The sequence below is a fragment of the Ciconia boyciana genome, chromosome 3 (genome assembly GCF_034638445.1).
Source record: "Ciconia boyciana chromosome 3, ASM3463844v1, whole genome shotgun sequence".
NCBI lineage: Eukaryota > Metazoa > Chordata > Aves > Ciconiiformes > Ciconiidae > Ciconia > Ciconia boyciana.
The window spans coordinates 120,093,934-120,115,197 of record NC_132936.1 but is presented as its reverse complement, the minus strand read 5'-3'; the positions used below and the strand labels follow the sequence as shown (position 1 = coordinate 120,115,197).

Below are 21,264 nucleotides of genomic sequence, written 5' to 3'. Positions count from 1 at the left end.
CCAAGCCGTTAATCTGTTTGTGATTACTTTATTAAAAATTCCTCCGCTGTTCTCATAACACTGTCATTTATAGGGTTAACCATGCAATTATCTCCTGGTATTTGCTAGCTATTTTTGTTCCCTCTTATTTATTTAAACAATTTGCCATCAAAGACTAAGTGATGCATTTAGATAATGGCCACAGGTAATTGCTTTAACAAGAGAGTCACCAGTGAAATTGCTGTTTTAATACCAGCCTGGGATGACCGTTCCCTGTTAGACTGTAAGAAAAGCAGTGTCATATTATGGTAAACCTCACCAGTTTCAGAGGAAATCATGTGAATTCCAAGCAGACAGGAGTTTAGCAGCAAAAGTCAAGCAAAAACCACAACTATTTCTTTGTAGAAGATCCAGCTGTGTATTAGGTATAACATGCCTAGGAGTGGTCGCCTCTGTAAATGGAAAACAGAAGGGGGAAACGCTGTGTGCCTGCCTAACCCCTGTTCATGCTAATGAGAAAATCCTTGGCCTGCGTTCAGTCGGTGTTGGTGTTTTTCTTGGAAGGCGTGTTGGGCATCTTGCATGGTATATAATGCACAATGTCTGCCCAAATGTGGTTTATGAAGTGTTCTGTGTATATCTGTTCTTAGAGATTTGGCATTGTCTGTTGGGTTTATATAGTATGTGCCTTTAAAAGCAGCCCTCCCCAAAAAAAACCCACCAGAAAGCAGAGACCCAAACAGCCTCCCAACACATCAGCATTGGTAATTCAATACCACCATGCCATTCCTTTGCTGTTAAATAGACAAAAGAAGTAGAAAGGACCCCACAGCTTGAAAGCTGATGCTATTTTGGTCTCTAACAAAAGTCTTTGCTTTGGAAAAGAAAAGATATTTGTTAAACTACTTAAGGAGTTAATTTTCAGGCACTGAAGGCAGAGTTGACATTAAAAAAAGAAAAAAATAACGTTAAAATGCATGTGGCAAGACTTTTTTTGTTCTGTCAGGAAATTAAAACAGTAGTTTGTGGATGCTGATGCAGATGCAGTGCTGAAGAAGAATGCGGCCCAAGGGGCAAATCCTCTACCCTGCAAATCAGGGATGATCTTCCGATTTAATGTGAGGTTCTGCCCTTTCCTGTTTGCAGGCTTATGTAGAGAGAATCTGGGTTTTTCTGCTATCTTTTATTATTGATTTCCCAAAATTAGAAGTCTCTTTCTAATAGAGAGGAGGCTTAAAAGCAATCAATAGTGTTTATCTTAGGAGACAGCAGTTCAAACTGCAGTGGAAGCTGGTGTAATTCACCCTTTCCCATGTTACTGATTGTCTCATTTAGTGTAGTACTGCACAACAGCTCCAGGTTTTAATGTTGTAAATCCGTTAATTATGCACTCACAAAATGTGTTAAAAATAATTTAAAAGTGTTAGTCGGGCATTTCTGACTATATCTCCCTCCTCCCGCACTCATATTCTGCTTGCAAATCACTACAACTTAACTATGTGATTTGTATTGGAAAGATTGTTTTTTTGGTTCATTTCACTTTATTATCTTTCAGCAGAGCTGTGACATCCACTTAGATATCTTTACTGCAATTGTTTCTTGATGAGATCAGATTGCCCACTGCAGCTATATCACAATAACAGTAAGAGAAAATTCAGGCCGCCTTGCTTCCTTTTGATGAGCTGCTGTAGCCTGGCTTCACAGGAGTACAAAAAAAAAAAAAAAAAAAAAGAATAGCATATAAAAGAATTATAAAAAAAACATTTTGCAATCAAAATTGCTCTGAATTAAGGCAGATTGAACGTTTTAAATAAACACAACATGAATAAAAGGGAAGTAGATGGTTCTGAATGTTATGACAGGATAAAAAACCATAAAAACTCCTAAAAACAGTGATTTGTATACTTGTCTCATTTCAACAGAGAACACGTTTCAGTTCCTCTGATTGAAAATATTTTTAATAGCTACTTTCTGTTGCCAGAACATGTTTAGTAGCAGGCTTTAAAACCTGTCTGTGGCTATACTGTTTACTGTAAAGCTAGCATTTTCTTTTTGAGTTCACTGATGCTCACTGAAGGAATCCTGTCTGCAGCACTTCCCCACTCACCACCTCGAATCATGGACCCTCAAATCAAGCAACACGCACTCACAGGAGTTTGCAACAGGCAGTATTATTGAAGTCATTAACTTCCTAGGTAAACTTAATAGGTCAGGTCGAAACCTTATACGGAAAGTTCCACGGAAGGCTTTCAAGTCCAATGACAGGATTCTCTCAAGATTATTTTGGAGTTTTCTTGCGACTTTCTTCTTAGTGAAGGAAGGGTTAGGATAGTGGTAGCTTTTTGAGTGTGAGCTACAGCTGATTGCTGCTGCATTGCTCACTCTATGCCTGGCAGCATTGCGGCAGCAGGTCCTCCGTATCGTTGGTGTTATTCCCTAGTGCCACGTTGCAGGCTCCAGTGGAAGAGCTCTGCAGGGAAATGAAGCCTAGAAATACAGATCCAAGTGGCAGCATGTCCTGGGGAACATGGTAAGAAAAAGTGCAGCAGAAAAAAAGCTCATTCCCAGAGCTGTTCCTTCTGCTGCTGCTTCAAATCCTCAGAGCCCCTCCTTGGAGGTTTCAGGAGAAAACGGCCCACTCTACAAAAAAAATGCCACCTCCCTTTTCAGTGCAGTAAAGAGAAAATATCCATGCAGAGACAGTTATATACAGATAATGGCAGGAGGGATGTGACCCATTGTTCTGTTCCACAGAGGCAGAAGTGTTCAAGGGCCGTCATGGAAAGCCTGACCCAAGTCCCTTCATAATCAAAGGAGCCCGACTGAGTTCAGTATGAACGGGTCGGAGCCAGAGCAACCTTGCAAATCATATCGGGGAGTTTCAACTAGGTCATATGCCTCTGCTTTGGTGATTGTCTCGTTTTCCTGTACTTCTGAAGAATGGGTAGCGCAGTCTACGTTGTTGCCAACTCTTGTGATATGTGATGTTCTTCTCAAAGCCTGAGCTTTGGAGGCATACAAGATGCAGATTCTTTTTAAGCTATTGCATGTGTGTGCTTTTAATATGCTTTTAGTCTTTGTAGTTGGAAAACACAGGTGAAAACATGACCTGAGTTCCTAAAAGTTCAGAAATGACAAGGCAGAAGATATACCCACAATTATTAGTTTGTGAAATGCTGTGATCCTTAAGCTGTTGTCATGATTTTGGATGGTTAAGGATGTAAATATGGTGTTTACAGCAACAGTATGTTTTCAGTTCTGCAGACAGAATGAGGCATATACTAACTGAAAGCTGTGTTAGTCCCATGGAAGTTCAGTCTTCTATCACTCCAATGGGATCTCTTATTAGTAGGCAGAGTTGCCTGCTAAGGAGGAAGATGCCATCTTCATTCTGTACAATAATGGGAAAATAATAAAAGTCTTCCTCCCCCAACAAAGCATCATCTTGCCATGGGTCAAGAGGGAGTTCAAACCATCATATAACATCCCTTGAAAACTGGCATTTGTAGGAATGTCACATTTGAAATGTTATAGTTATAGGACTTCCATTATATGTATTATAAATCCACATTTTAGAGGGTTGTAATTTAACTGTATACAGTCATTCTGCTTTGAAGCTTGGCATAAAAATCACAGCCCTGGAGCAGATATTTTTATAACAGAAAATATGTGAGAAAATTGATTTGGCTTTTCAGAGATTTAGACGTGTTCAAGTTGTCACTTGGCACATTAGACTTACAGAAGCGAAATTTGTTGGTGAGTTACCAGATACCAGAACGTGGAGCTTTGGGTGGGCGTTACGTGATCCACAGCAAGTAATAATTTGGTTTTGATTATCATGAATAATGCAAATACAGGGACATGCTGTGTGGATTTTAACACAGGACTACTGAACGTTGGAGTCAGAAGCTAAATCAATTGGAGTTGTCTCTGAGATCAGGTTGCAGATGCTCCGTGAGTACTTGCAGGCAAAGTCAGTAATAACGAATCTGAATAGAGCTGCTCATCTCTGTAGGGATTACGGTCAGGTCCTGGCTGTGTAATGGGGAAAAGTGCCACAAACTACCCTGACTATGAGATCAAGAACTCGCCGTCCTCTTGGCGCTCGAGGTTGCAGAGAGCTGGGAATCGGTAGGAGTTAATGAAAAGAGGTGCCAGGTAGACTCATGTCTGTTACGGGAGCTGGTTGTTTGAGTTGAAATGGTTTATTTACATCATTTGCATGAGATGTGCTTTTATTCATTCTTTTGTTCCCCCTCCACCTACAGCAGATTAAAAGGCAGTGGAGAGTATTACATAAGTCTGTAGCTTATGATTGTTGAGTAATGTATATATCTGGAATCTTGACTCGACCATACAGATTTTTAACACCAAGAATTACTGAACCTGGAGAGCAACTGCATGAAAGCAAGGTGCCAGATAAGAGACTTTGCTGTTGTAAATTGCTGTAGCCCCCCAGCAGCTACACTGACTTACACCAGGGCCAGCCCGCTCCATTCACAGCAGCCAACTCTCCTCTGCCCTGCCTGCATTTTCCCTTTTTCTGTCTAGCTAAAATGAGATAAAGATGTTGCTTTGTGAGCGGGAAAGAATGAGAGCTCACTGCGGAGCCAGGCAAAATAAGAGCAGGTGCTAAGCAGCATTTCCAGCAGTTCAGCTCCCTCTCGACAGGCTTGGTGCACCCCTTGCTTTTGAGTGCAAGGCCCCTCCAGAGCCCAGCTTGGCAGCTGCGCCAAATTGAGTGCTAGTCCTGCAAGGCTGCACAATGCTGGGAGCCAGTATATGATCTCGCTGTGTTTACCTTATGGATAAGATATGCAGTGGAGCTGCCCCGGAGTGGTTTGTAAACTTACACTGTAAACACTGTAAAATGTTTCATCTGTTCAAAGTCAGACAGTTCAAATATCCTTTCTTTCTTTTCTTTCTTTTTAAAAATCTCTGAATTAGCTTCTCTGTTTCAAGAGGAGAAAATATGTCCAAGCTTTATAGATCAATGTTAACCACATCAGATATTTCCCACTCTTGTTTTTCTTTCTCCATTAGTTCAAGACTAAAAAACAATGCTGAATAAATATACTTATCAGCTATCAAGGGTATAGTGGGGTAGTTGTTAATAGGAGATGGGTGTGGTGTATTACAGACAAGGTTCTTTAAAACTCTTTTAATCTGAACATCCGGACAGATTTGTTGAAGATAAATTCTTGGCTAGGTTAATCCCACACAGACTAATTTAAATTATGGATAGACATGTGTTTAAACAAATACAAGGCATGCATAAAATATCTCCTGATTTGAGAGTTATAACAATGATGGAGCATATCACCACCAGCTCAGCCAGGAAGCCAAAACCTCTGGAAACACAGGGCCGACCTGACTGCAGGTGGTACTCAGGCCAGCTGTAAGTCATCACTGTTCTTGTTAACTAATCAGAACAAGAGAATGGTGAAGTTTTGTTGGTTTCTGGTTATTTTAGACTTAGATTTCCCCCATGAAAGTGATCACGGAGAAGCAATTTAGTCAAAGATGGGATAGCCAAGCATATTTATTTCAAGGCTGATGCAACAGATGTGCTTGTAGATATAAAATGTGACCTTGTGAAAGCTCTCTGCGCTCTCACTTGGGAAGGAAAACTCACGGTCATGGCATCTCTTCAGTCACAAAGGGTAAGAGGGGAAAAAAAAGCCCAGACAGAGGGTGATCAGAGGGGAGGAAATCACAGAGTGGGGATAGATAATGATGATACAGTCTAGTTTTTATGTAATGCTTTTCACCAGGAGATCACACAATAATTTGAGAGCTACAGCTCTCACAAAGGTGAAAGGGAATCCCAATCCTGTGTTATATCCATTAAGCCTGTTGCATCTTGTACAGATCAAAGAGAAGGAGTTAAGTCACAGCTAACGCTAATGAGCCACTATTCTTAAATGTTTTGGGCAAATGAGGAGAATACAATGAAATGTTTGCTGTCTTGCTATACAACGTTAATTACAAAGCTGTGAAAGGGACCTTATACCTGGTATATATTGTGAAGAGCTCAATAATGGATGTGTCGCAGAAAATTTTCCAGTTGAAACCTGAATAGGACCATTTACAGATGCTTTACTGAACAGAAGTGCCAAATCTTAGGTTAGCTTTTGGCTGTGGACCAAAAATACTTTCCACAAGAGGTGATTATTATGTATGATTCATACAGTGAGTCCACATGAGTAAAAATAATACTGCTTAGCTCTCAGTGTTCAAAGTGCTTTTACATTTTCAAAGTGCTGTTCAAACATTAGTTAATTAATGGCATAAAGTAAGTTACATTTTTGTGCATTTAGCATTGACATTTTGACAATAAATGGTTTTGGAGACTTTATATGCATCAGTGCATTTGAGCAGCTCATATAAATTGTGCTAATGTTCTCGATTGTATTTGAGCAACATCTTAGTAATTTAGATGCTTTTTATCTTATGATGACCAGATAGATAGAGCGAAGGTTATCTGTAGATAGCAATGTACCGTAAATAAGGTATCTTCTTGTCCTTTCTAATAAAACATAAATCTGCACTTACTCGCCTCTGTGGCTTGTGCGCTATGAGCTACCACAGAAATAAACACACTGGTAGAAGTCAGAAACCACTAAGAGCCATCATTAGCATTCCAGCTGCGGAAACAGAGCTCTGTCCAGAAGATGGATTTTGTGGAATTGGTGTACCCAAGGTTAGACATCGGGACTTGGTAAAGCGCTGGAACGTCTGCTGGCTATTTTCAGAGCACTGTCAGCCTATTACCATCTATTAAAATTAATTTAAAAGTGATCCCTTAGAGATGAATCTCTCTTCTTCCCTTCCTGATACTTTTGAAAAATGTTGGCATACAGTTGACATTTATATCCCAGCGGATTTTTATTTTTATTTTCTAAACTACTTATATTAAAGTTGCAGTATCCTCTGTGGAAGACATTTGTCAATTGTATCAAGCTGGCTTAATGACCTTTCACATGAGGACATTTTGGCTGAAACGCAGACCGAGCTCACATGCCAAATCTATAATCGCATCTGCTCTCAAGCATAGATCTTCCTTACTGGTCCCAGACTCTCACAGGTGCAAATATCCCAAAAACAGGCTCTGAAGTGCAGCCATTCCCCGAGTTGACCCAGCCGCCAGCTCAAGTTCTTGAGGAGTAAGTATTTCACATCAAATTTTCTTGTCTTGCTGCTCATTGTTCCTCCTGATCTCCCTTCTGAGTAGTGAGAAACACGCAGAGGTTGCATTTAGATCATACAGACTCCTGACGTGGTTTCTTTCAGGATGCTGGGAATCGACCATTGCGAAATCTTGTGAAAATAACTCATCACTCTACAGTCATTCTTATTTAACAAAAACACACATTATTCTGTCGTACCTACCTAAGTGTCTCAGGCATGAATAGGGTGTAATTGTGACTGTAAGAAGTGACTTTCTACAAAAAGAAGAACTTCTGTGTAGGAAGGAGATAAATAGACTTTTTTTTTTTTTTTTTTAAATTACATATACTTTACCTGGCATCTATCTGACACGCAGTAAGCAAATGATCCTGAGTTGACCTCCTTTTTGGAAGAGACACTGGTGTGAGCATCCTGGGAATGGAAGTGTTTTTTTCTAGCAGTACTGGAAATTTAATAGCTTCCTCTTCTGCCTGGTTCTGTCTTTCTGATGGCAAAAAAGATTATCTCTAGCATTACAATGACACACATACAGTATTTGAGAAAATCAGCCTTTGTCCTTTAAAAATGGTCTTTAATAGCTTGCATTAATGAGTTTAATTTGATCTATAAATGACAGATAACTTAATTGTAAAACATTTTCTTCAAGGAGAGAGATAAGGTAATATTTATATAAATGAGATTCAGTCCAGGTTTCAGTACGAGCAATGGTTTCAGAGCTGTTTCAAGTTATGCAATGAGGTCTATATTCTTAGGAAAGCAATTTTTTTTTTTTTAAGTGCTCTCTTTTATCTACAACAGACTTTTTGAATAAGAGTTTTGCAAACTCTGTGTATATATTGTTCCTTTATAACCTAGGTAGCAGGTATGTTACTTTGCTTCCACTACAGGAGTTTTAATCTCTTCAGTGGGGAGTAAATATTAACTTTCCACACACCAGTGTTATCTCTACCTATATTCTTCCTCGAATAAAGAATATATGGAGGTGCTGAGGAGGAGAACTTGCAATACATTGCCGACGATCACAGTGGTAGTGCTGCTAATACAGGTTAAGCAAGCACTCTTCATCCCTACAAGTGCAGGTTTTATGACACTTCTTGAATTTTTTGAAACCTAGCTGTAGTCAGACAAACTTGGTGTCCAAAGTGCTGCTGCTGTTTTCCCACCAGGGTGGGAAATGTATTACCTGCACTGATCCAAAACCCCTTTGAAGTCAATGGCTTTTGGATGAAGACTAACTAACATGAACATTAATGTAGGATGAAGGTGAGAATGATTAAAGAAGCGATAGCAAACAAGGGAAATACCCAGTGCGAGCTTCCTTCAGGGGCTGCTCTCAATTGAGTTAGGTTTGAGGGACTTCTACATCAAAACATGTATTTTGCAAAGCTTTCCAAGCTGAAACCTTCCAGGTTCTAGGTGCGTGTATAATTTTGTATGTGGGGGTCATCTGGCCTCTTTTGAGGGAAATAAATAAATTGAATTTTGAACCAACTTTGTAAGATCACGCCAGAATTTTTTCCTCTGTCAGTAATTTAGAACATAGAGTGAAAAGCCCAAGTGACAGCAGTCAAGAGTTGTAAAGTACCCCAGCTCCTGAGGTAAAACCTTTGCTCAACCTCAGTGAGAAAATTGTTGCTGACTTTATCGTGACTGCAAATTTACCCTGCCTGTAACAGCGCACTTAAAAAGTTATTTAAACCATCCTCTGCTACTTCTAGGAACTGTTTCTCCTGCTCTTTTTCTGCAACTCAAACATTTATTGTGCATACTCAGGAGCCTGCTCAGGGCTTCTCAGCAGCACAGCCAGAAACAAACGTCTCTGTCCCAGCCACGAGACGCCAGCACGCTCCTATTCCTGCGGCAGGAGAGAACGCCCACCCCTGCCACAGGCGAGAGTGAGGGAGGCAGAGCTTTTGGGGACTGACAGACATGCTGAGGGACCTGGTGACTTCTCATAATGCCTGGAAGTCACTGCCATCCCCTGCCTTGGCAGCACAGCAGTAGGGAGCTTTGCTTTCCAGGGCATGAATCCCATTGCTCTCCCTGATGGTACCCAGCCTCAGGCAGCTCAGCCTCCTCCTGGCGCTGGCTCTAGCCTCCAAACCTGAATTTTTTGTCCCTGTCTGAAGGGTAGGAGGTACCATCACTTGGTCTCTCTGTGTGGTTTTAAAACTGGGGGCTGTTTTATATTCAGAGTCTTGCAGCAGCCACAAAGATAATGGCAAGCAGGAGATTACGTTTCTGTTTTCAAGCACAGTCTTTTTTTCTCGAATAGTCAACTCTGAGCAAGTAGTGCTGATTTTCCTGCTGGCCCTGGGAAGGAGTGGAAATTGTATTGGTAGATATTATGTGTTCTACAACAAAACTGGTAAAAACATCAAGAATACAAGAATTTTTCAAAGTGACACCTCAGCCTCAGGGCATCCAGCAAAGAGCTTTTGGTGTTAGTGGAACATGGCATCTTCTGGGAATTAGTCTACCACAGGCTGGACACCCAAACACGCTTAGGACACTCATAATTATTGGGAACTTTGGGGTATTTAAGTGCAAATTGTACTAAAAAGATACTGAAAAATGTACGTTGTAAGGTAAAATGTGGTACAAAAAGTTGGCCTATGGGATTACAACGGCCTGCTTGATTGTATGCCACAATACCGTTTTATTCAGTGGAGATCCACAACGAGGATATAATGATGACTTTAGGCAAGCTGATGATTTATCTCCTCAAAAACGCGTGGTTGTTGTAAAACTGCCTATCAGATATTTTCAGAGTACTATCCTTCACAAGCCCTTATTTAACGCAGTTATATTTGCATGCATACCCTCTCTTCACATTTGCCGTTTGTCACTGAGATAGCAAATTACATTCATCAGAATCCATTCATTCCCCCAGTTTCGCTGAATACAGGATTATCTTGGCTGTGTCAGCTGCCCTATGACTGGTAACTGTGAAAAATGGAGGTCGCCTTCAGATATTCCAAACATGTATCTTCAGGACAGTAGGTATTAAGCTGGAAAAGATTAATGGCCTTTATGTCATCATGTTTGTGTGGCATAAAAGTGAATTGTGCAGATTGATGGATATCTTGGTAAAAACAAATGCTTTTTTAAACTACTCTCTTGCCCCTTTCCTGACAAGCTGTAGTGACCATCAAAAGAAATATACTGAGACGTTGCCTTAAATCCTAGGTTGATTTTAAAGGTTTTTTCACCTTTAGGAAACTGAAAAACTTTTAGTCGTTGAGCAAAAACACATATGTGGACTGTTAACTACTGGTTATTTTATAGTCTGTTTGTGTTTATATTAGCACTACAGGACTATCATGTCTTATTTGTCATATAATCACACAATATATAAGTAGCTTATTTGTCATATAATCACACAATATATGACACATACAATTTTGTTGCTGACCATTTGTAAATTCCTCAGAAAATGTTGTCATAATTTCCTATTTTAGACCCAGATTGCTTCTTTAGGACAGCCACTCTGCTTGTCTGGCAGGTGTTTTGTTCATACAAAAAAGTAACAGCTCAGCACAAAGAGTCACCAGGTCCAAAAGGGAAAGTTCTACCTGTCCTTGAATAGTACACTGTATTAAAGAGGTATTGAAAGCACAGAGTGGATTCTCTCAAGGAGAATAAGTAACCTTTAAAAAACAACCAATGTATTAGGGAAAAGGAGTTATCATTATTGATTCTCACAATACACGGGTACATTGAAAGGATATGCCAGAGGAAAACTGGTGGTGTGCGGTGAAGCTTGTGAACTTTGCTTGTGCCCGTTGATAGGATTTTTTTTTTTTTTTTTTTTTCCTGTAGCATCTTTGCTTGAGAGAGAACAGGAGAAAAAATCCCAGGCTCCTAGTCTGGTTCTACTACTCTTGTTCTCTGTGACCTTGGGCACATCAAATCTCCACCTGGAGGCAGAGATCTATCCGAACTATCACAAAACTGTAATGCTTACCTGTGTTTGAGATCTGTGGGTAAAAGTGCTTCTCCACTGGAAAGTATTAGGGTTTTTGACGTGTTTCAGTAATATGGAGACAGGCTTATGCCCTAGTGATAACTGCAGTGGTGTGTCTGGCAGCCACGTGGTACAGGGAGTAGTTCGCCCTCATCTGTTGAATACGAGCAGAACTGTAGGAACAGGCGCAATAGATAGGGAGAGGCATTCTGACCATGTTTTAAATTTATCTTGAGTTTCATTGCTAAGTGTGTTGCTGCTGCATTTTGTTTTAGAGGCAGGGATTGCTGCAAAGCCTTATGTACCATTCCTTTGGGATGTTGTTTGTGTTGGTATTTTAAACTTGTAATAAATTTCTGGTGAGTTTTTTGTTGTGGTTTTTTGTTTGTTTGTTTAAATTGCCTTTGGACTTTTAATTATCTTTCACTCCAAGCAAAGTATGCTTTCTGTCATGAAGTACAATATTAAAGCACTAATAATAACTTTCTCTTTCTGTTTTTTTAACTTCAGTAAGGCCACCACAGAAAACATTCCACTCTATTTGTGATAAGCATAAATCATTCTATAATTCATGTGTTTTGTGTTATTTTTTCTTTCAATGACTGCCTAAGTAATATGATGCTTTAACTAAGAGTTGCTTCCTCATAGCTAGTCCTCAATGGGTATTTGCTCTTAATGTGATATCATAACGCTCCATTAATACCATTACTTGCAGGAGGTTTATAGTAATGTGGATTTTTATTTAGATTTTTGCTTTGGATTCAACGAATCTCAAAACTCAAATCCATGAAAATCCAAGAGCTTTGTCCTGAGAGAGTACATCTTTGTCCCTCCACCGGCAGGACTGAAGGATGATCTAGAGATTGCCTGTTTGCCTGAAGCTGGGCTTATTTGGGTGCCTGCAAGTTCAAGTAAACAGGGGTGTGTTTTGGCTCAGGTCTGCAGTGGATTTGAAGCTGGGCCAGGTGCAAAGATCTTAAGGCTAGGTGAATTGCTTTGTGAACATCATCACACAGTTCGTTGATTGTCAAATTCACCGTATCACCAGTCTGACACCTCTGCCCCGCTTAAATCTTGTTATGAGGATGGAAGCGGCACCGAAGCTTTGTATTTGCCATAAATACTTGACTGAAGTTCTTTTTGAGAGTAATTCTGCAATTACAGACCATGATGTCATGCTGAAAGGAGCAGACAGTCAGCTAGGCTCTATGCTTTAATGGTTTCTGTGAAATTAGTGATAATACCAGGAGGCTGAATTTTAATTTACAGTGCTATGAAATGAGTAGTTTTTATAGGGCCTGAAGCATTCACCTTTGGAAGGAGTGTGTGAAAACTTCTGGCCTCGACCACGGCTCATTTCCAACTGGGATACAGTCCTCTCTGCTCTTTCTTTTTGGTCAGGCAGACTGCTCTCTGGACAGCTGGCCAGATGTGCATGGTGCTGAGGAAAGGCAGCGCCTCTGGCAAAGTGAATCACAGCTGCTGGAAGGGATATGGCAGATGCCTGTGTTATTTTACAAAGCTGGTATTTCCATCTGTTAGTTGGTTGCAATAGGATTACCAGAGGATCAGATGGGGCAGAGGGTAGGCTGAAGGGGAGACTGTGAGCATCAAGAGCATCATTTACCAGTACTTTAAGGGGGCAGAAACAGATGTCGGTCTCTTTGAAGTGTACCTCTGCATGTAGTCAATTCAATGCATCAGCTCGGTCCCAGGCAGGGAGGAACTCTGTCAGAAAATCAGAAAAGAGAGAGATGGAAAATGAGGTCCCTGGACATAAGCAAGAGAGAGGGAGATGTGGCAAACTGAGTCCCTGCCACAGAAACAGAAGAAATTTTACACAGTGTGCAGGGACCAGCTAGGACACTCGTAGCCTGCTTCTGTGGTGCATCAAAATCTTTTCCTTCTTACTCTTTGCTTCCCACAATTGAGATTTTGATTCCACAAGAGCATACCTTGGAAACCTGACTTAGGTGGCTTTGTTCCTACTGGTCTCTATAAGGGAAGTCTTGTCGGGCAATGAAAGCCAACAGGGCTGCCCGAGCAGTTGCCGTCTGAACAGCGGGAAAATGTGGGGTTGCGGCATGGTTGAAGGTTCAGGGCTTCTTCTTTACAGGCACTGTAGTCAAGGAGTCTTAATGGGTACAGGCAGCTCTGAACTGTGACTGGTAAGGGTATGTTTGAGAAAGTATCTGGAGATTTAGGGTAATGAAATTTGAATATCAGAAGAACTTTAATTCTTAAGGAGGCAAATGTTATTTCTGGTGTTATGGAGTATAGGCGCCAATCCAAGCACGCTGAAGTCAATAAAAAGCCTCCGTTTGGCTTCACTGAGTTTTGAATTAAGTCCGCAGAATGTTTGATAAACCAAAAATGTTACAGCAAGCTTCTGGTGCTCACCGTCACCTTATGACAATAGGTCCTGGTGGGATCAGGCAGGGGTGTTTCACAAAAGGGGTTTGCTACATGGACAAAGAGCAGAAAGCTGTTTCATTCTCTTTGTTGTTTGTTACCATTAATTTGATTTGGGATTGGGAAACAGTTTTTACATGTTAGCATTGTTTCCTATTGTGTACTTTCCGGTAAGATTTAAATTATGATGAAACTTGTCGCGTATAATAAAAAGCAGTCACTGCCTGCTGGGTAAATGTCTTGGTACTGGGGATACGCATGAAATACTTGGGAGTGCTGAAATGCAGTTGGGTTTATTTTTGTTGCGAGTTGTTATTTTGTTAGGACACAAGGTGGCAATGACATGGAAACACTCATTAGATAAAATAGTCTAGAATGTCTTTTGATCGGTTTTCTGCGCTTCAGATCTGTGCTTGATATATACAGCTTGGCACCTGGGTATACATACAGCCATACATATGACCTTTGGCATGTCCTGTGGATTGTGCTTGGCAATACCACTTTGTAGCGATGCATAAATGCACAACTAAGATTACTGTCCCCTAAAAAGATAGGAAAATTAAGTCAGAGGAATTGGACAACCTGCCAGAGGCCACAGCAAAAGAGCTGATATAAAAGCAGAGACATTTTCAATCCTAAAATGTATATAGGTACAGCTGTAGAGTATAAACTCCTCCTATATCAGTGACTGCAGATGTCCGCATATACATGCAGCATCCTCCCCCAAGCTGCAGTAGAGGGAAGGGTCCTTTAGGGAACTTGGTGTGTACTTTTAGTTTGCTGGGAAGGCAGGGCTTTTTTCCTTCTCAAATAATCCATTAAAAAAGGGTGTAAAGTTGCCAGAAAGCATCAGCAGACTCTTGTTTTATTGCAGCCTTGGATGTGGCAAGGCTTGTGGTCATTTCTCCAAGTGGTGCATGTCCATCTTCTTGCTCCGTTTGCCTTCTGTGGGCAGAGCTGTCTCTGGCCGGCGGTGGCTGTCTCTGTGTGTCGGTGGAGCTCGGCTGCTGTGGAGGGGTGCAGCTCCCAGCTCTGCTGTGCGGTTTGTGGGACCCTTGTCAGCTTGTCATCGTTTCCGCGCTGCGGTGACGGTACAGTCCCTGAGCACCTGCCTGCCCCAGCCTCCCATGGAGCTCTTCTAGACCATTAGTGGTCTGAGTGAACTAACCCAAGGTGCATTAACCCACCAATAAACTTAAAACTCACTAGATGCAAAGTGCTCTCAAATTCACTGGGGAAAAAAACAACCAACCAACCAAAACTCCACTGAACAAAAAATAGGAAGAAATATTTTTGCTAGCTGCTTTGTATTGAGATCAACGCTGCTGCTATTAAGACGAACGGTACTTTTATACCCAGTGGAGGGGTTGTCAGTCCATGAGATTTGGCTGTATCCTTGTGAAATCTTGGCGTTAATGACTGACTCCGGGTCCATTCCACTGCAGAACAGCCTGAGCCCTGTGAGCCACACAGAGCCCCAGAAGTTTACTGATCCTTATCAGGTGCAGCCAACAAAACCACCGGGAAGGTATCCCCCCCCAAATTAAATGGAGCCTGGCAAGGAGAGCAGGACCCAAGGAAAAAAATAAATAAAATACCCAAACAAAATCAATGTACTCACAGCCTTGAGCTGTGAAGCTGCCTACTAAGTGAACAGCTCATGAAATTTAACTCCCTTCTTCCTGTGTTGTAGTGCTCTTAATTTTTGGGTTCTTTGATCCACCTATTCATAGCTGTGAAGCGAGCAGAATTTAATCAGGGTCTGACAGGGGATGGTTGATTTTAATACTGGCCTCCAAAAAAGAGCTGTCAATCAAGGATGAGCTTTAATACCTTCAACTTGCAGCTCCTTTAAACTTCTGCTGCAGTTGAGTGGTGCTTGGTCGGCTGTGGAGGAGCCAGGCACCTACAAAAGGCGCCGGGGCTCCTTGGGCACGCTCAGGAGGTGGGGGGGGGGAGTCCCTGGGGAATGCTGCCTGCCCTCTGTAAAGGGGCAGCATGAAACGTCTAATCAAGTTGGCATTTCCTAGCCACATGAGAGATTTCCTCTTTCAGTAAGGAGCAGCTTTCATAAGTGTGCATCCCAAAAGGCCTGCTGAGCTTTTGTGAGCAAGCAGGCAAGGCAGGTTTGGAGTCCCTTGGATTAAACCTTTCCTTATTGTAGCTGGAACAGGAACAGTGAGGACAAGGGTTACTTTCCATACCTAATTTCAAGTTATTTTAGCCGGGGATGTTAGATAAAATAGTCAATGACTGGCAGGATGATAGAATATGGTTTAATTTCAGATTTACTATCTGCCAACACATGCCATTCAATCAGATAAACACAGGATTTCAGCTGTCATCACAATATCTTATGCATACTTAAAAATAGAGCACTTTTTCTCACACCAAGAAGAAATTGAACAGGTTTATATATAGGATGTATACAGTCAGGAGGCTAGAAATTTTAAAATAGTCTGCTGTTTCTAGAGAGATTCCCTACCTTTAAATTAAGGAATTATATTAGAAGTAGTAGAAATTCTCAGGATTGCAGAAGTTTTTTCGTTGTCAACTGCACAGAATAAATAAAAGTAAAGGGAACACCTTGAGAAGTTGGACTATATAAAATGAGGGAAATGTCTGTAGTATTTACAGCGGAGGATATGAGACTATATAGAGAGCAAGATGACTCAGAACTTCTTTGCATGGGAATGTAATTCCTCCTCTGGTTTATAAATTTCCATCCTTGTTCTTTTGTCTGTCCTGGTTCACATATTGGGCCTATCACTGTAATGCGTGACTATCTGCTTCGCTCGGGAGGCGGAGATAGAAGATAACAATCTAGCATCACCCCACCACTATCCTAAACCAATTTTCACAATAAATGTAATTTAAGCATTCACTGTCTAAAGCTTGCCTCCTGAAAACACACAACTTTACTTAGGTGGAAACTCTCATATAGGTAAAATGTGGCACCACTTGCCACCGGTGCTTTACGTTATAAATTTGTGAGTACACAGATGAGTATGGCTCTTTGGCTTGAGCACTTAACCAGTATTTGGGTTCTTTATTATATCCCTTGTGAAGAGTTGCTGATGGCACAGTCCAGTGTATTTTTAAGGTCTAGCCTGGTTTGTTTACGACGGATGCACAGAACAGCTTGTTTCTGTGAACATCGTATGAGCAGACAGCAACAGGCAGCTTTCTTGCTCACAAATCTGCCGATATGCTTCCCCAGCAAGCGGTGTCCGCCCAAGCTCTGCCCTGCTGCTTTCTCTCCTGCTCATGAGCCTCTTTCTTCCTTAACGCCCACATAACCTGTACCTTCAGTCTTGTATTTCCTACCCAGTTTGCTCTTTCAGGTTTTGTAGTCAGCTTTGATTCAGAGATGTCCTTGTTAGCAACTACTAGCATTTTCCAGCATAACCTATTATTGCCTGCTCTCGTTCCCTTCTGTATTCTACCAGGCTGCTCCAAAATGAGCTCTAAAATGATGTCCTGAGCTGCTCAGCATAATGGTATCTTTGAAGCCAAGACTTGTACTTAGCTTTGAAGAGCAGCTCTAGCAAAACCAGCATTTTCTACTGAAGATAAGGGAAAGAAGGCGTTTTTTTGAGAGCGTTCCTCCTGCCGGTTTCCCTGCAGGGAGGAAGCTGGTGCTTTTTCTAGCATGTGCAAAGGTGCTCTTGAGGAGCTCTGCTATGACAGATCGGCTTACTGCCCATGGAGACACAAGGACAGCATAATGCCAGCCGAGGCGCTGAATTTCCTATTGCTTGGGCTTCATCCCTTTCTGGTTAAGCTCTCATGCACTTCAGAGAAAAGCTTGATTATCAGGTTGCGGGTCCCTCAGCTCAGCTGTGGGAGGGTCTTTTCGACTTCCACAGCTCCCTCCTGGAGATGGATTTTGGCTGCAGAGGCAATTTGTGCTGGGCTATGCAAACAGATAAAACAAAGAAATAGCAAGGCTAGAGTGAAGCCCAGTGTGGGTGTTTTTCAGTCTTAAAGGCTTTGGAATTCTGTTTGGTGTTTATTTTGTTTGGCTTTTTTTGGGTGTCTTTTAGAAAAGCCTTTCACATACAATGATCTCCCAAACAATTTATTTGAAAACATTGGTGGGTGGCGCATACGTTATGGGCTGTGGTTTCATTGATATGCTCAGCCTCGCTAAGTAGATGGTGTATTAAATGTTTTATTTACCCCGTGTGCTACCTGTCATCTAATCAGCTTTTGTTTTTGCTGCATTTTGCTTGTATTATAGCAAGAGTAATTGGTTTCATGTAAATTAAAACCGCATGAAACCTTTTAAAGCCATTTTAAAATACTAAATGGTTTTGCAAATAGGTTTGTCGGACAAGGATTGGAAAAAAGAGCTCTTTGCTTACCCATTTACTCTTTTGTATGCTTATTAGAAGCCCCCCATGCGACTCTTTCATCAAACATTGCATCCCAGTACTCATCTAGAATGCCAAAAGTCATTTATACTGTGCTCAAGAGTGGTTTGCATAAACAGGAGGCAGTTAACAAAGAATACAGTTGTGAGCTGCGATTGCAAATGTTATTTTATAAATTACAACACAGATACACAATAAGGTCAAAACATGCATCCCTATGATGTTTTCTTGCTTGCCTGGAGCATAAAAGCGTATTGGCTCAAAAGTTTCTTTGCTTTTATTAACTATTATAGTCAGTGTTTATGGTTAATGCAAACATTTCACTGTGAATAATTTTGTTTCTTACAGGTGGATCGTATCATCTTCTGCGTCTTTTTGGAGGTTGACTACAAAATTTTCAAGAAGAAAATGGGCGAGTTTTTCCCTCTAGGTAGGTATAGTAATCGAGTGCCATCTGACTTTAAAAAATGATGCTGCAAAAAGGCACCAGTTGGTGTCCTTTCTTCTTTTCCTGCCTAAGCCAAATATTAAAATGAGAACTTCCTTTAAAGATCAGCTGCGCATAGAGGCTCTGATCCTGGACAAATGCAGACATTTAAAATTTGTGAACCGGTAAAACTACTTGTGATACTGCTTTTGCAAAATCAAGGCCTGCTTTTGTATGCTCGGTACAGCTAGTTTCTTCATTCTCTGCTGTATCTGTAGCTCCTCCCGAAACCTGGTGCATGGCACTGGCTGTCTTGACTCTGAGAAGAAAATGATTTGCACTAATGTATATAGCTCCTAGTGTATATTGCTTTTCCATGCACTTTGTACTTGCTTTGCTCTTTCATTAACGATGCTGGTAGGGTTTCTCTGGGTTTGGAAAGATACCGCAGGGGTTAGAGCCCAACTGTGTCTGAATGAGAACTTTAAACTTGAGCTGTCCCTGTGCAAGAATGAACGGGAGAAAGATGGCTCTCGCCGGAGCACTTGGGAAATGTTAGCCATTCATCTTATGTTTCACGCAGGAGGTTACTTTCTAGAATTTAAGAAAACCTGGTGGACAGTAAATTTGTTAATCCCCCTCCCCCCCATGTGCCTGTGATTTATTTTTATCGTATATCATTAGAAATCTATGTTCTGGTTTTTTTATCAACCCTAACCTTCTCCCATTTTATTTTGTTTTCTATGACATCAGTCCTACTATATAAGACAAGATCCAGATTTTAGTATTTTATCACCCGTTTCAGAAGTGGCAGTCACTTAAATACTCCCCACGCTGTCTGTCTGTCTGGTGGAAAGGGCCTTTGAGTAATAGGAAGCAGAGCTTTGGTGTGTTGTGTGTCTCCATTAATTCTACAGGACTGTGGTGTCACAGTAGCCACAGTGGTTTTTTCCTTTCGCTTTGGCTGGTAGTATGGAAATTGTGATGTTTCTGTCTCATCTCACTAGAACAAAGCTTTTTGTAGACGACTTTGTAATCTCCAGTTTGCAATGATTGGCAGCTGAAACTTAAAGACCTATTGAATAATTCAGGTAGCATAGAATGGTGTCTAACCGCTTAATAATATTTTTGTCTGGAGCACATTGAACATGCATTTCAAAGACTGCATTCATGTCTAATCCATTCATTGTGTGATTTTTTTTTTTTTTTTTTTTTTTTGGCAGCGTACCCCAACACATAGGATAAAGTAGCAGTATCCTGCCCACCATTGCTGGCTCTGTCCCTGCCCCTCAGATTAAGCGAGAGTAGACTACAGTGTCAGTTTGTCAACAAATTAGAGTATTAATACTCACCTTCATCATTAAGGTCTTTGAAATCACAGATTAAAGCCTGGTATTGTTGTTATGAATGTAAAGCCCACTTAGGTTTGAAAGCCTGAGAGACAAGAAGATGCTTCAGAGCTGCAGCGTGGCAAGCCCAAAGGGGAAAAAGAGAGGAAGATGGGAGAGTTATTTCTTTTTTGGGGTTTTCAAAACCTGACATTGTTGAACTCCTGTCTACAGAGAACCTCTGTGGTTGGGTGTCATGTTATATAAAGACTTATAATTGCATTACACCACATTGTATAGATGATCAGTTGTACCATAGTTTTAAAAGTATGTTTATTGTCATGCATGGAAAGTTTTTACCATTTTATTGCTTGATCTAAAACTGGGAATTTGATATGTGACCATAGAGAGGTGGTTGTGGTGGGGCCCCTCTAAGGTGCAGCAAATCCAGTGGTTTGCAGGCACATGACTATGCAAAAGGTTGATCCAATGCTTACACAGACAGCTGTCCAGAGAAAGTTGTTTTAGTTCTCAGCAGCCACAATTTGGTATAGATTGCTAAAAGATCTTAGGACCCATTTTCATAGGCTCCCTGCTGCAATCTTCTCATAATTAATGATTCTGAATACCAGTTTTGATATGCCTTAATGATGCTGGTTTCCAGAAGGACCTGAGCACCTACTGGCTGGGGAGCTGGAGCTTTAAAAGGAACCAGTTTAGCGTCTAAAACTTTATCCCTGACTCAGTGAAGGATTTGCTGTGGTTAGGTCAGTAGTCAGTGATTCAGGAGATCTGAGTTTAATGTCTTGTATCACCATGGACCTTTGGTATGCCCTTATAGGAGTCACTTAGATCTTCAGCTTGTGAGGAGACAGGGAGAGGCAGGAAAGATACATGCTACCCAAATGACTCTCCATTAGTGTCTCTGGAGAAATGATCAGTATCTGGGTCTCTCTCCTGGAAGAGTGCCCTAATGATTAATACACAGTCTCAGGTTTTCTTTGCTGTTTTGAATTGGCACTTTTCCGCAGGGTACCACGACTTCAACAGATGTAAGCTGAAGTCAGCCCCATCCTAAATTGCCTATAGCCTACTGGTGAGAACATCAGCTGAAGGTCTGGATGGTGATCACCAGATGACCATCATGTCTGCTGTTTGTTCCTTTTTTTCTGGTCTCTTGTGAATTGCCATCTGCATTTAACATAGTAGACTTTGACGAGTTATCAGCAGACTCTCCTACCGTAGGGATATTCCATCTCTCTGCAGGACTGGTTTCTTGCACAGAGGACTTAGTTGACATGGCTCTGTGTCAGGGAATTAGCAACTGTCTCTACCTCTGGCAATAAATTCCTGATATTTAGACTGTGGAAGGAATTGCCAAAACTCTGGTGGTTTTGTTTTGGTTTTAAGTGAATCTATTAATGTAGTGAAATCAAAGTCTTTAAGGATAGACTTGCCCTAAATTTAAATTGATAGGACACTCTCTGAACAATCACAGGAGAGAATAATGCTGAGATACTACTTTAAGCTTAGATAAAAAACATTGAGACATTTTTAAAGTGTCTCGCATTCAGAAACATTATG

At 41.1% G+C, this 21,264-nt stretch overlaps 1 protein-coding gene across 5 annotated transcripts in view; it reads left to right on the top strand.

Moving 5' to 3' along the window:
• MACROD2 (mono-ADP ribosylhydrolase 2) overlaps nt 1-21,264 on the top strand; it is an 897,148-nt gene that overhangs the window by 791,520 nt on the left and 84,364 nt on the right. For all 5 annotated transcript variants that reach the window (XM_072857426.1, XM_072857427.1, XM_072857424.1 and 2 more), the window contains one exon: nt 18,274-18,355. In XM_072857426.1, the coding sequence (XP_072713527.1) occupies nt 18,274-18,355 (82 nt within the window). The remainder of the gene's footprint in view (nt 1-18,273; nt 18,356-21,264) is intronic.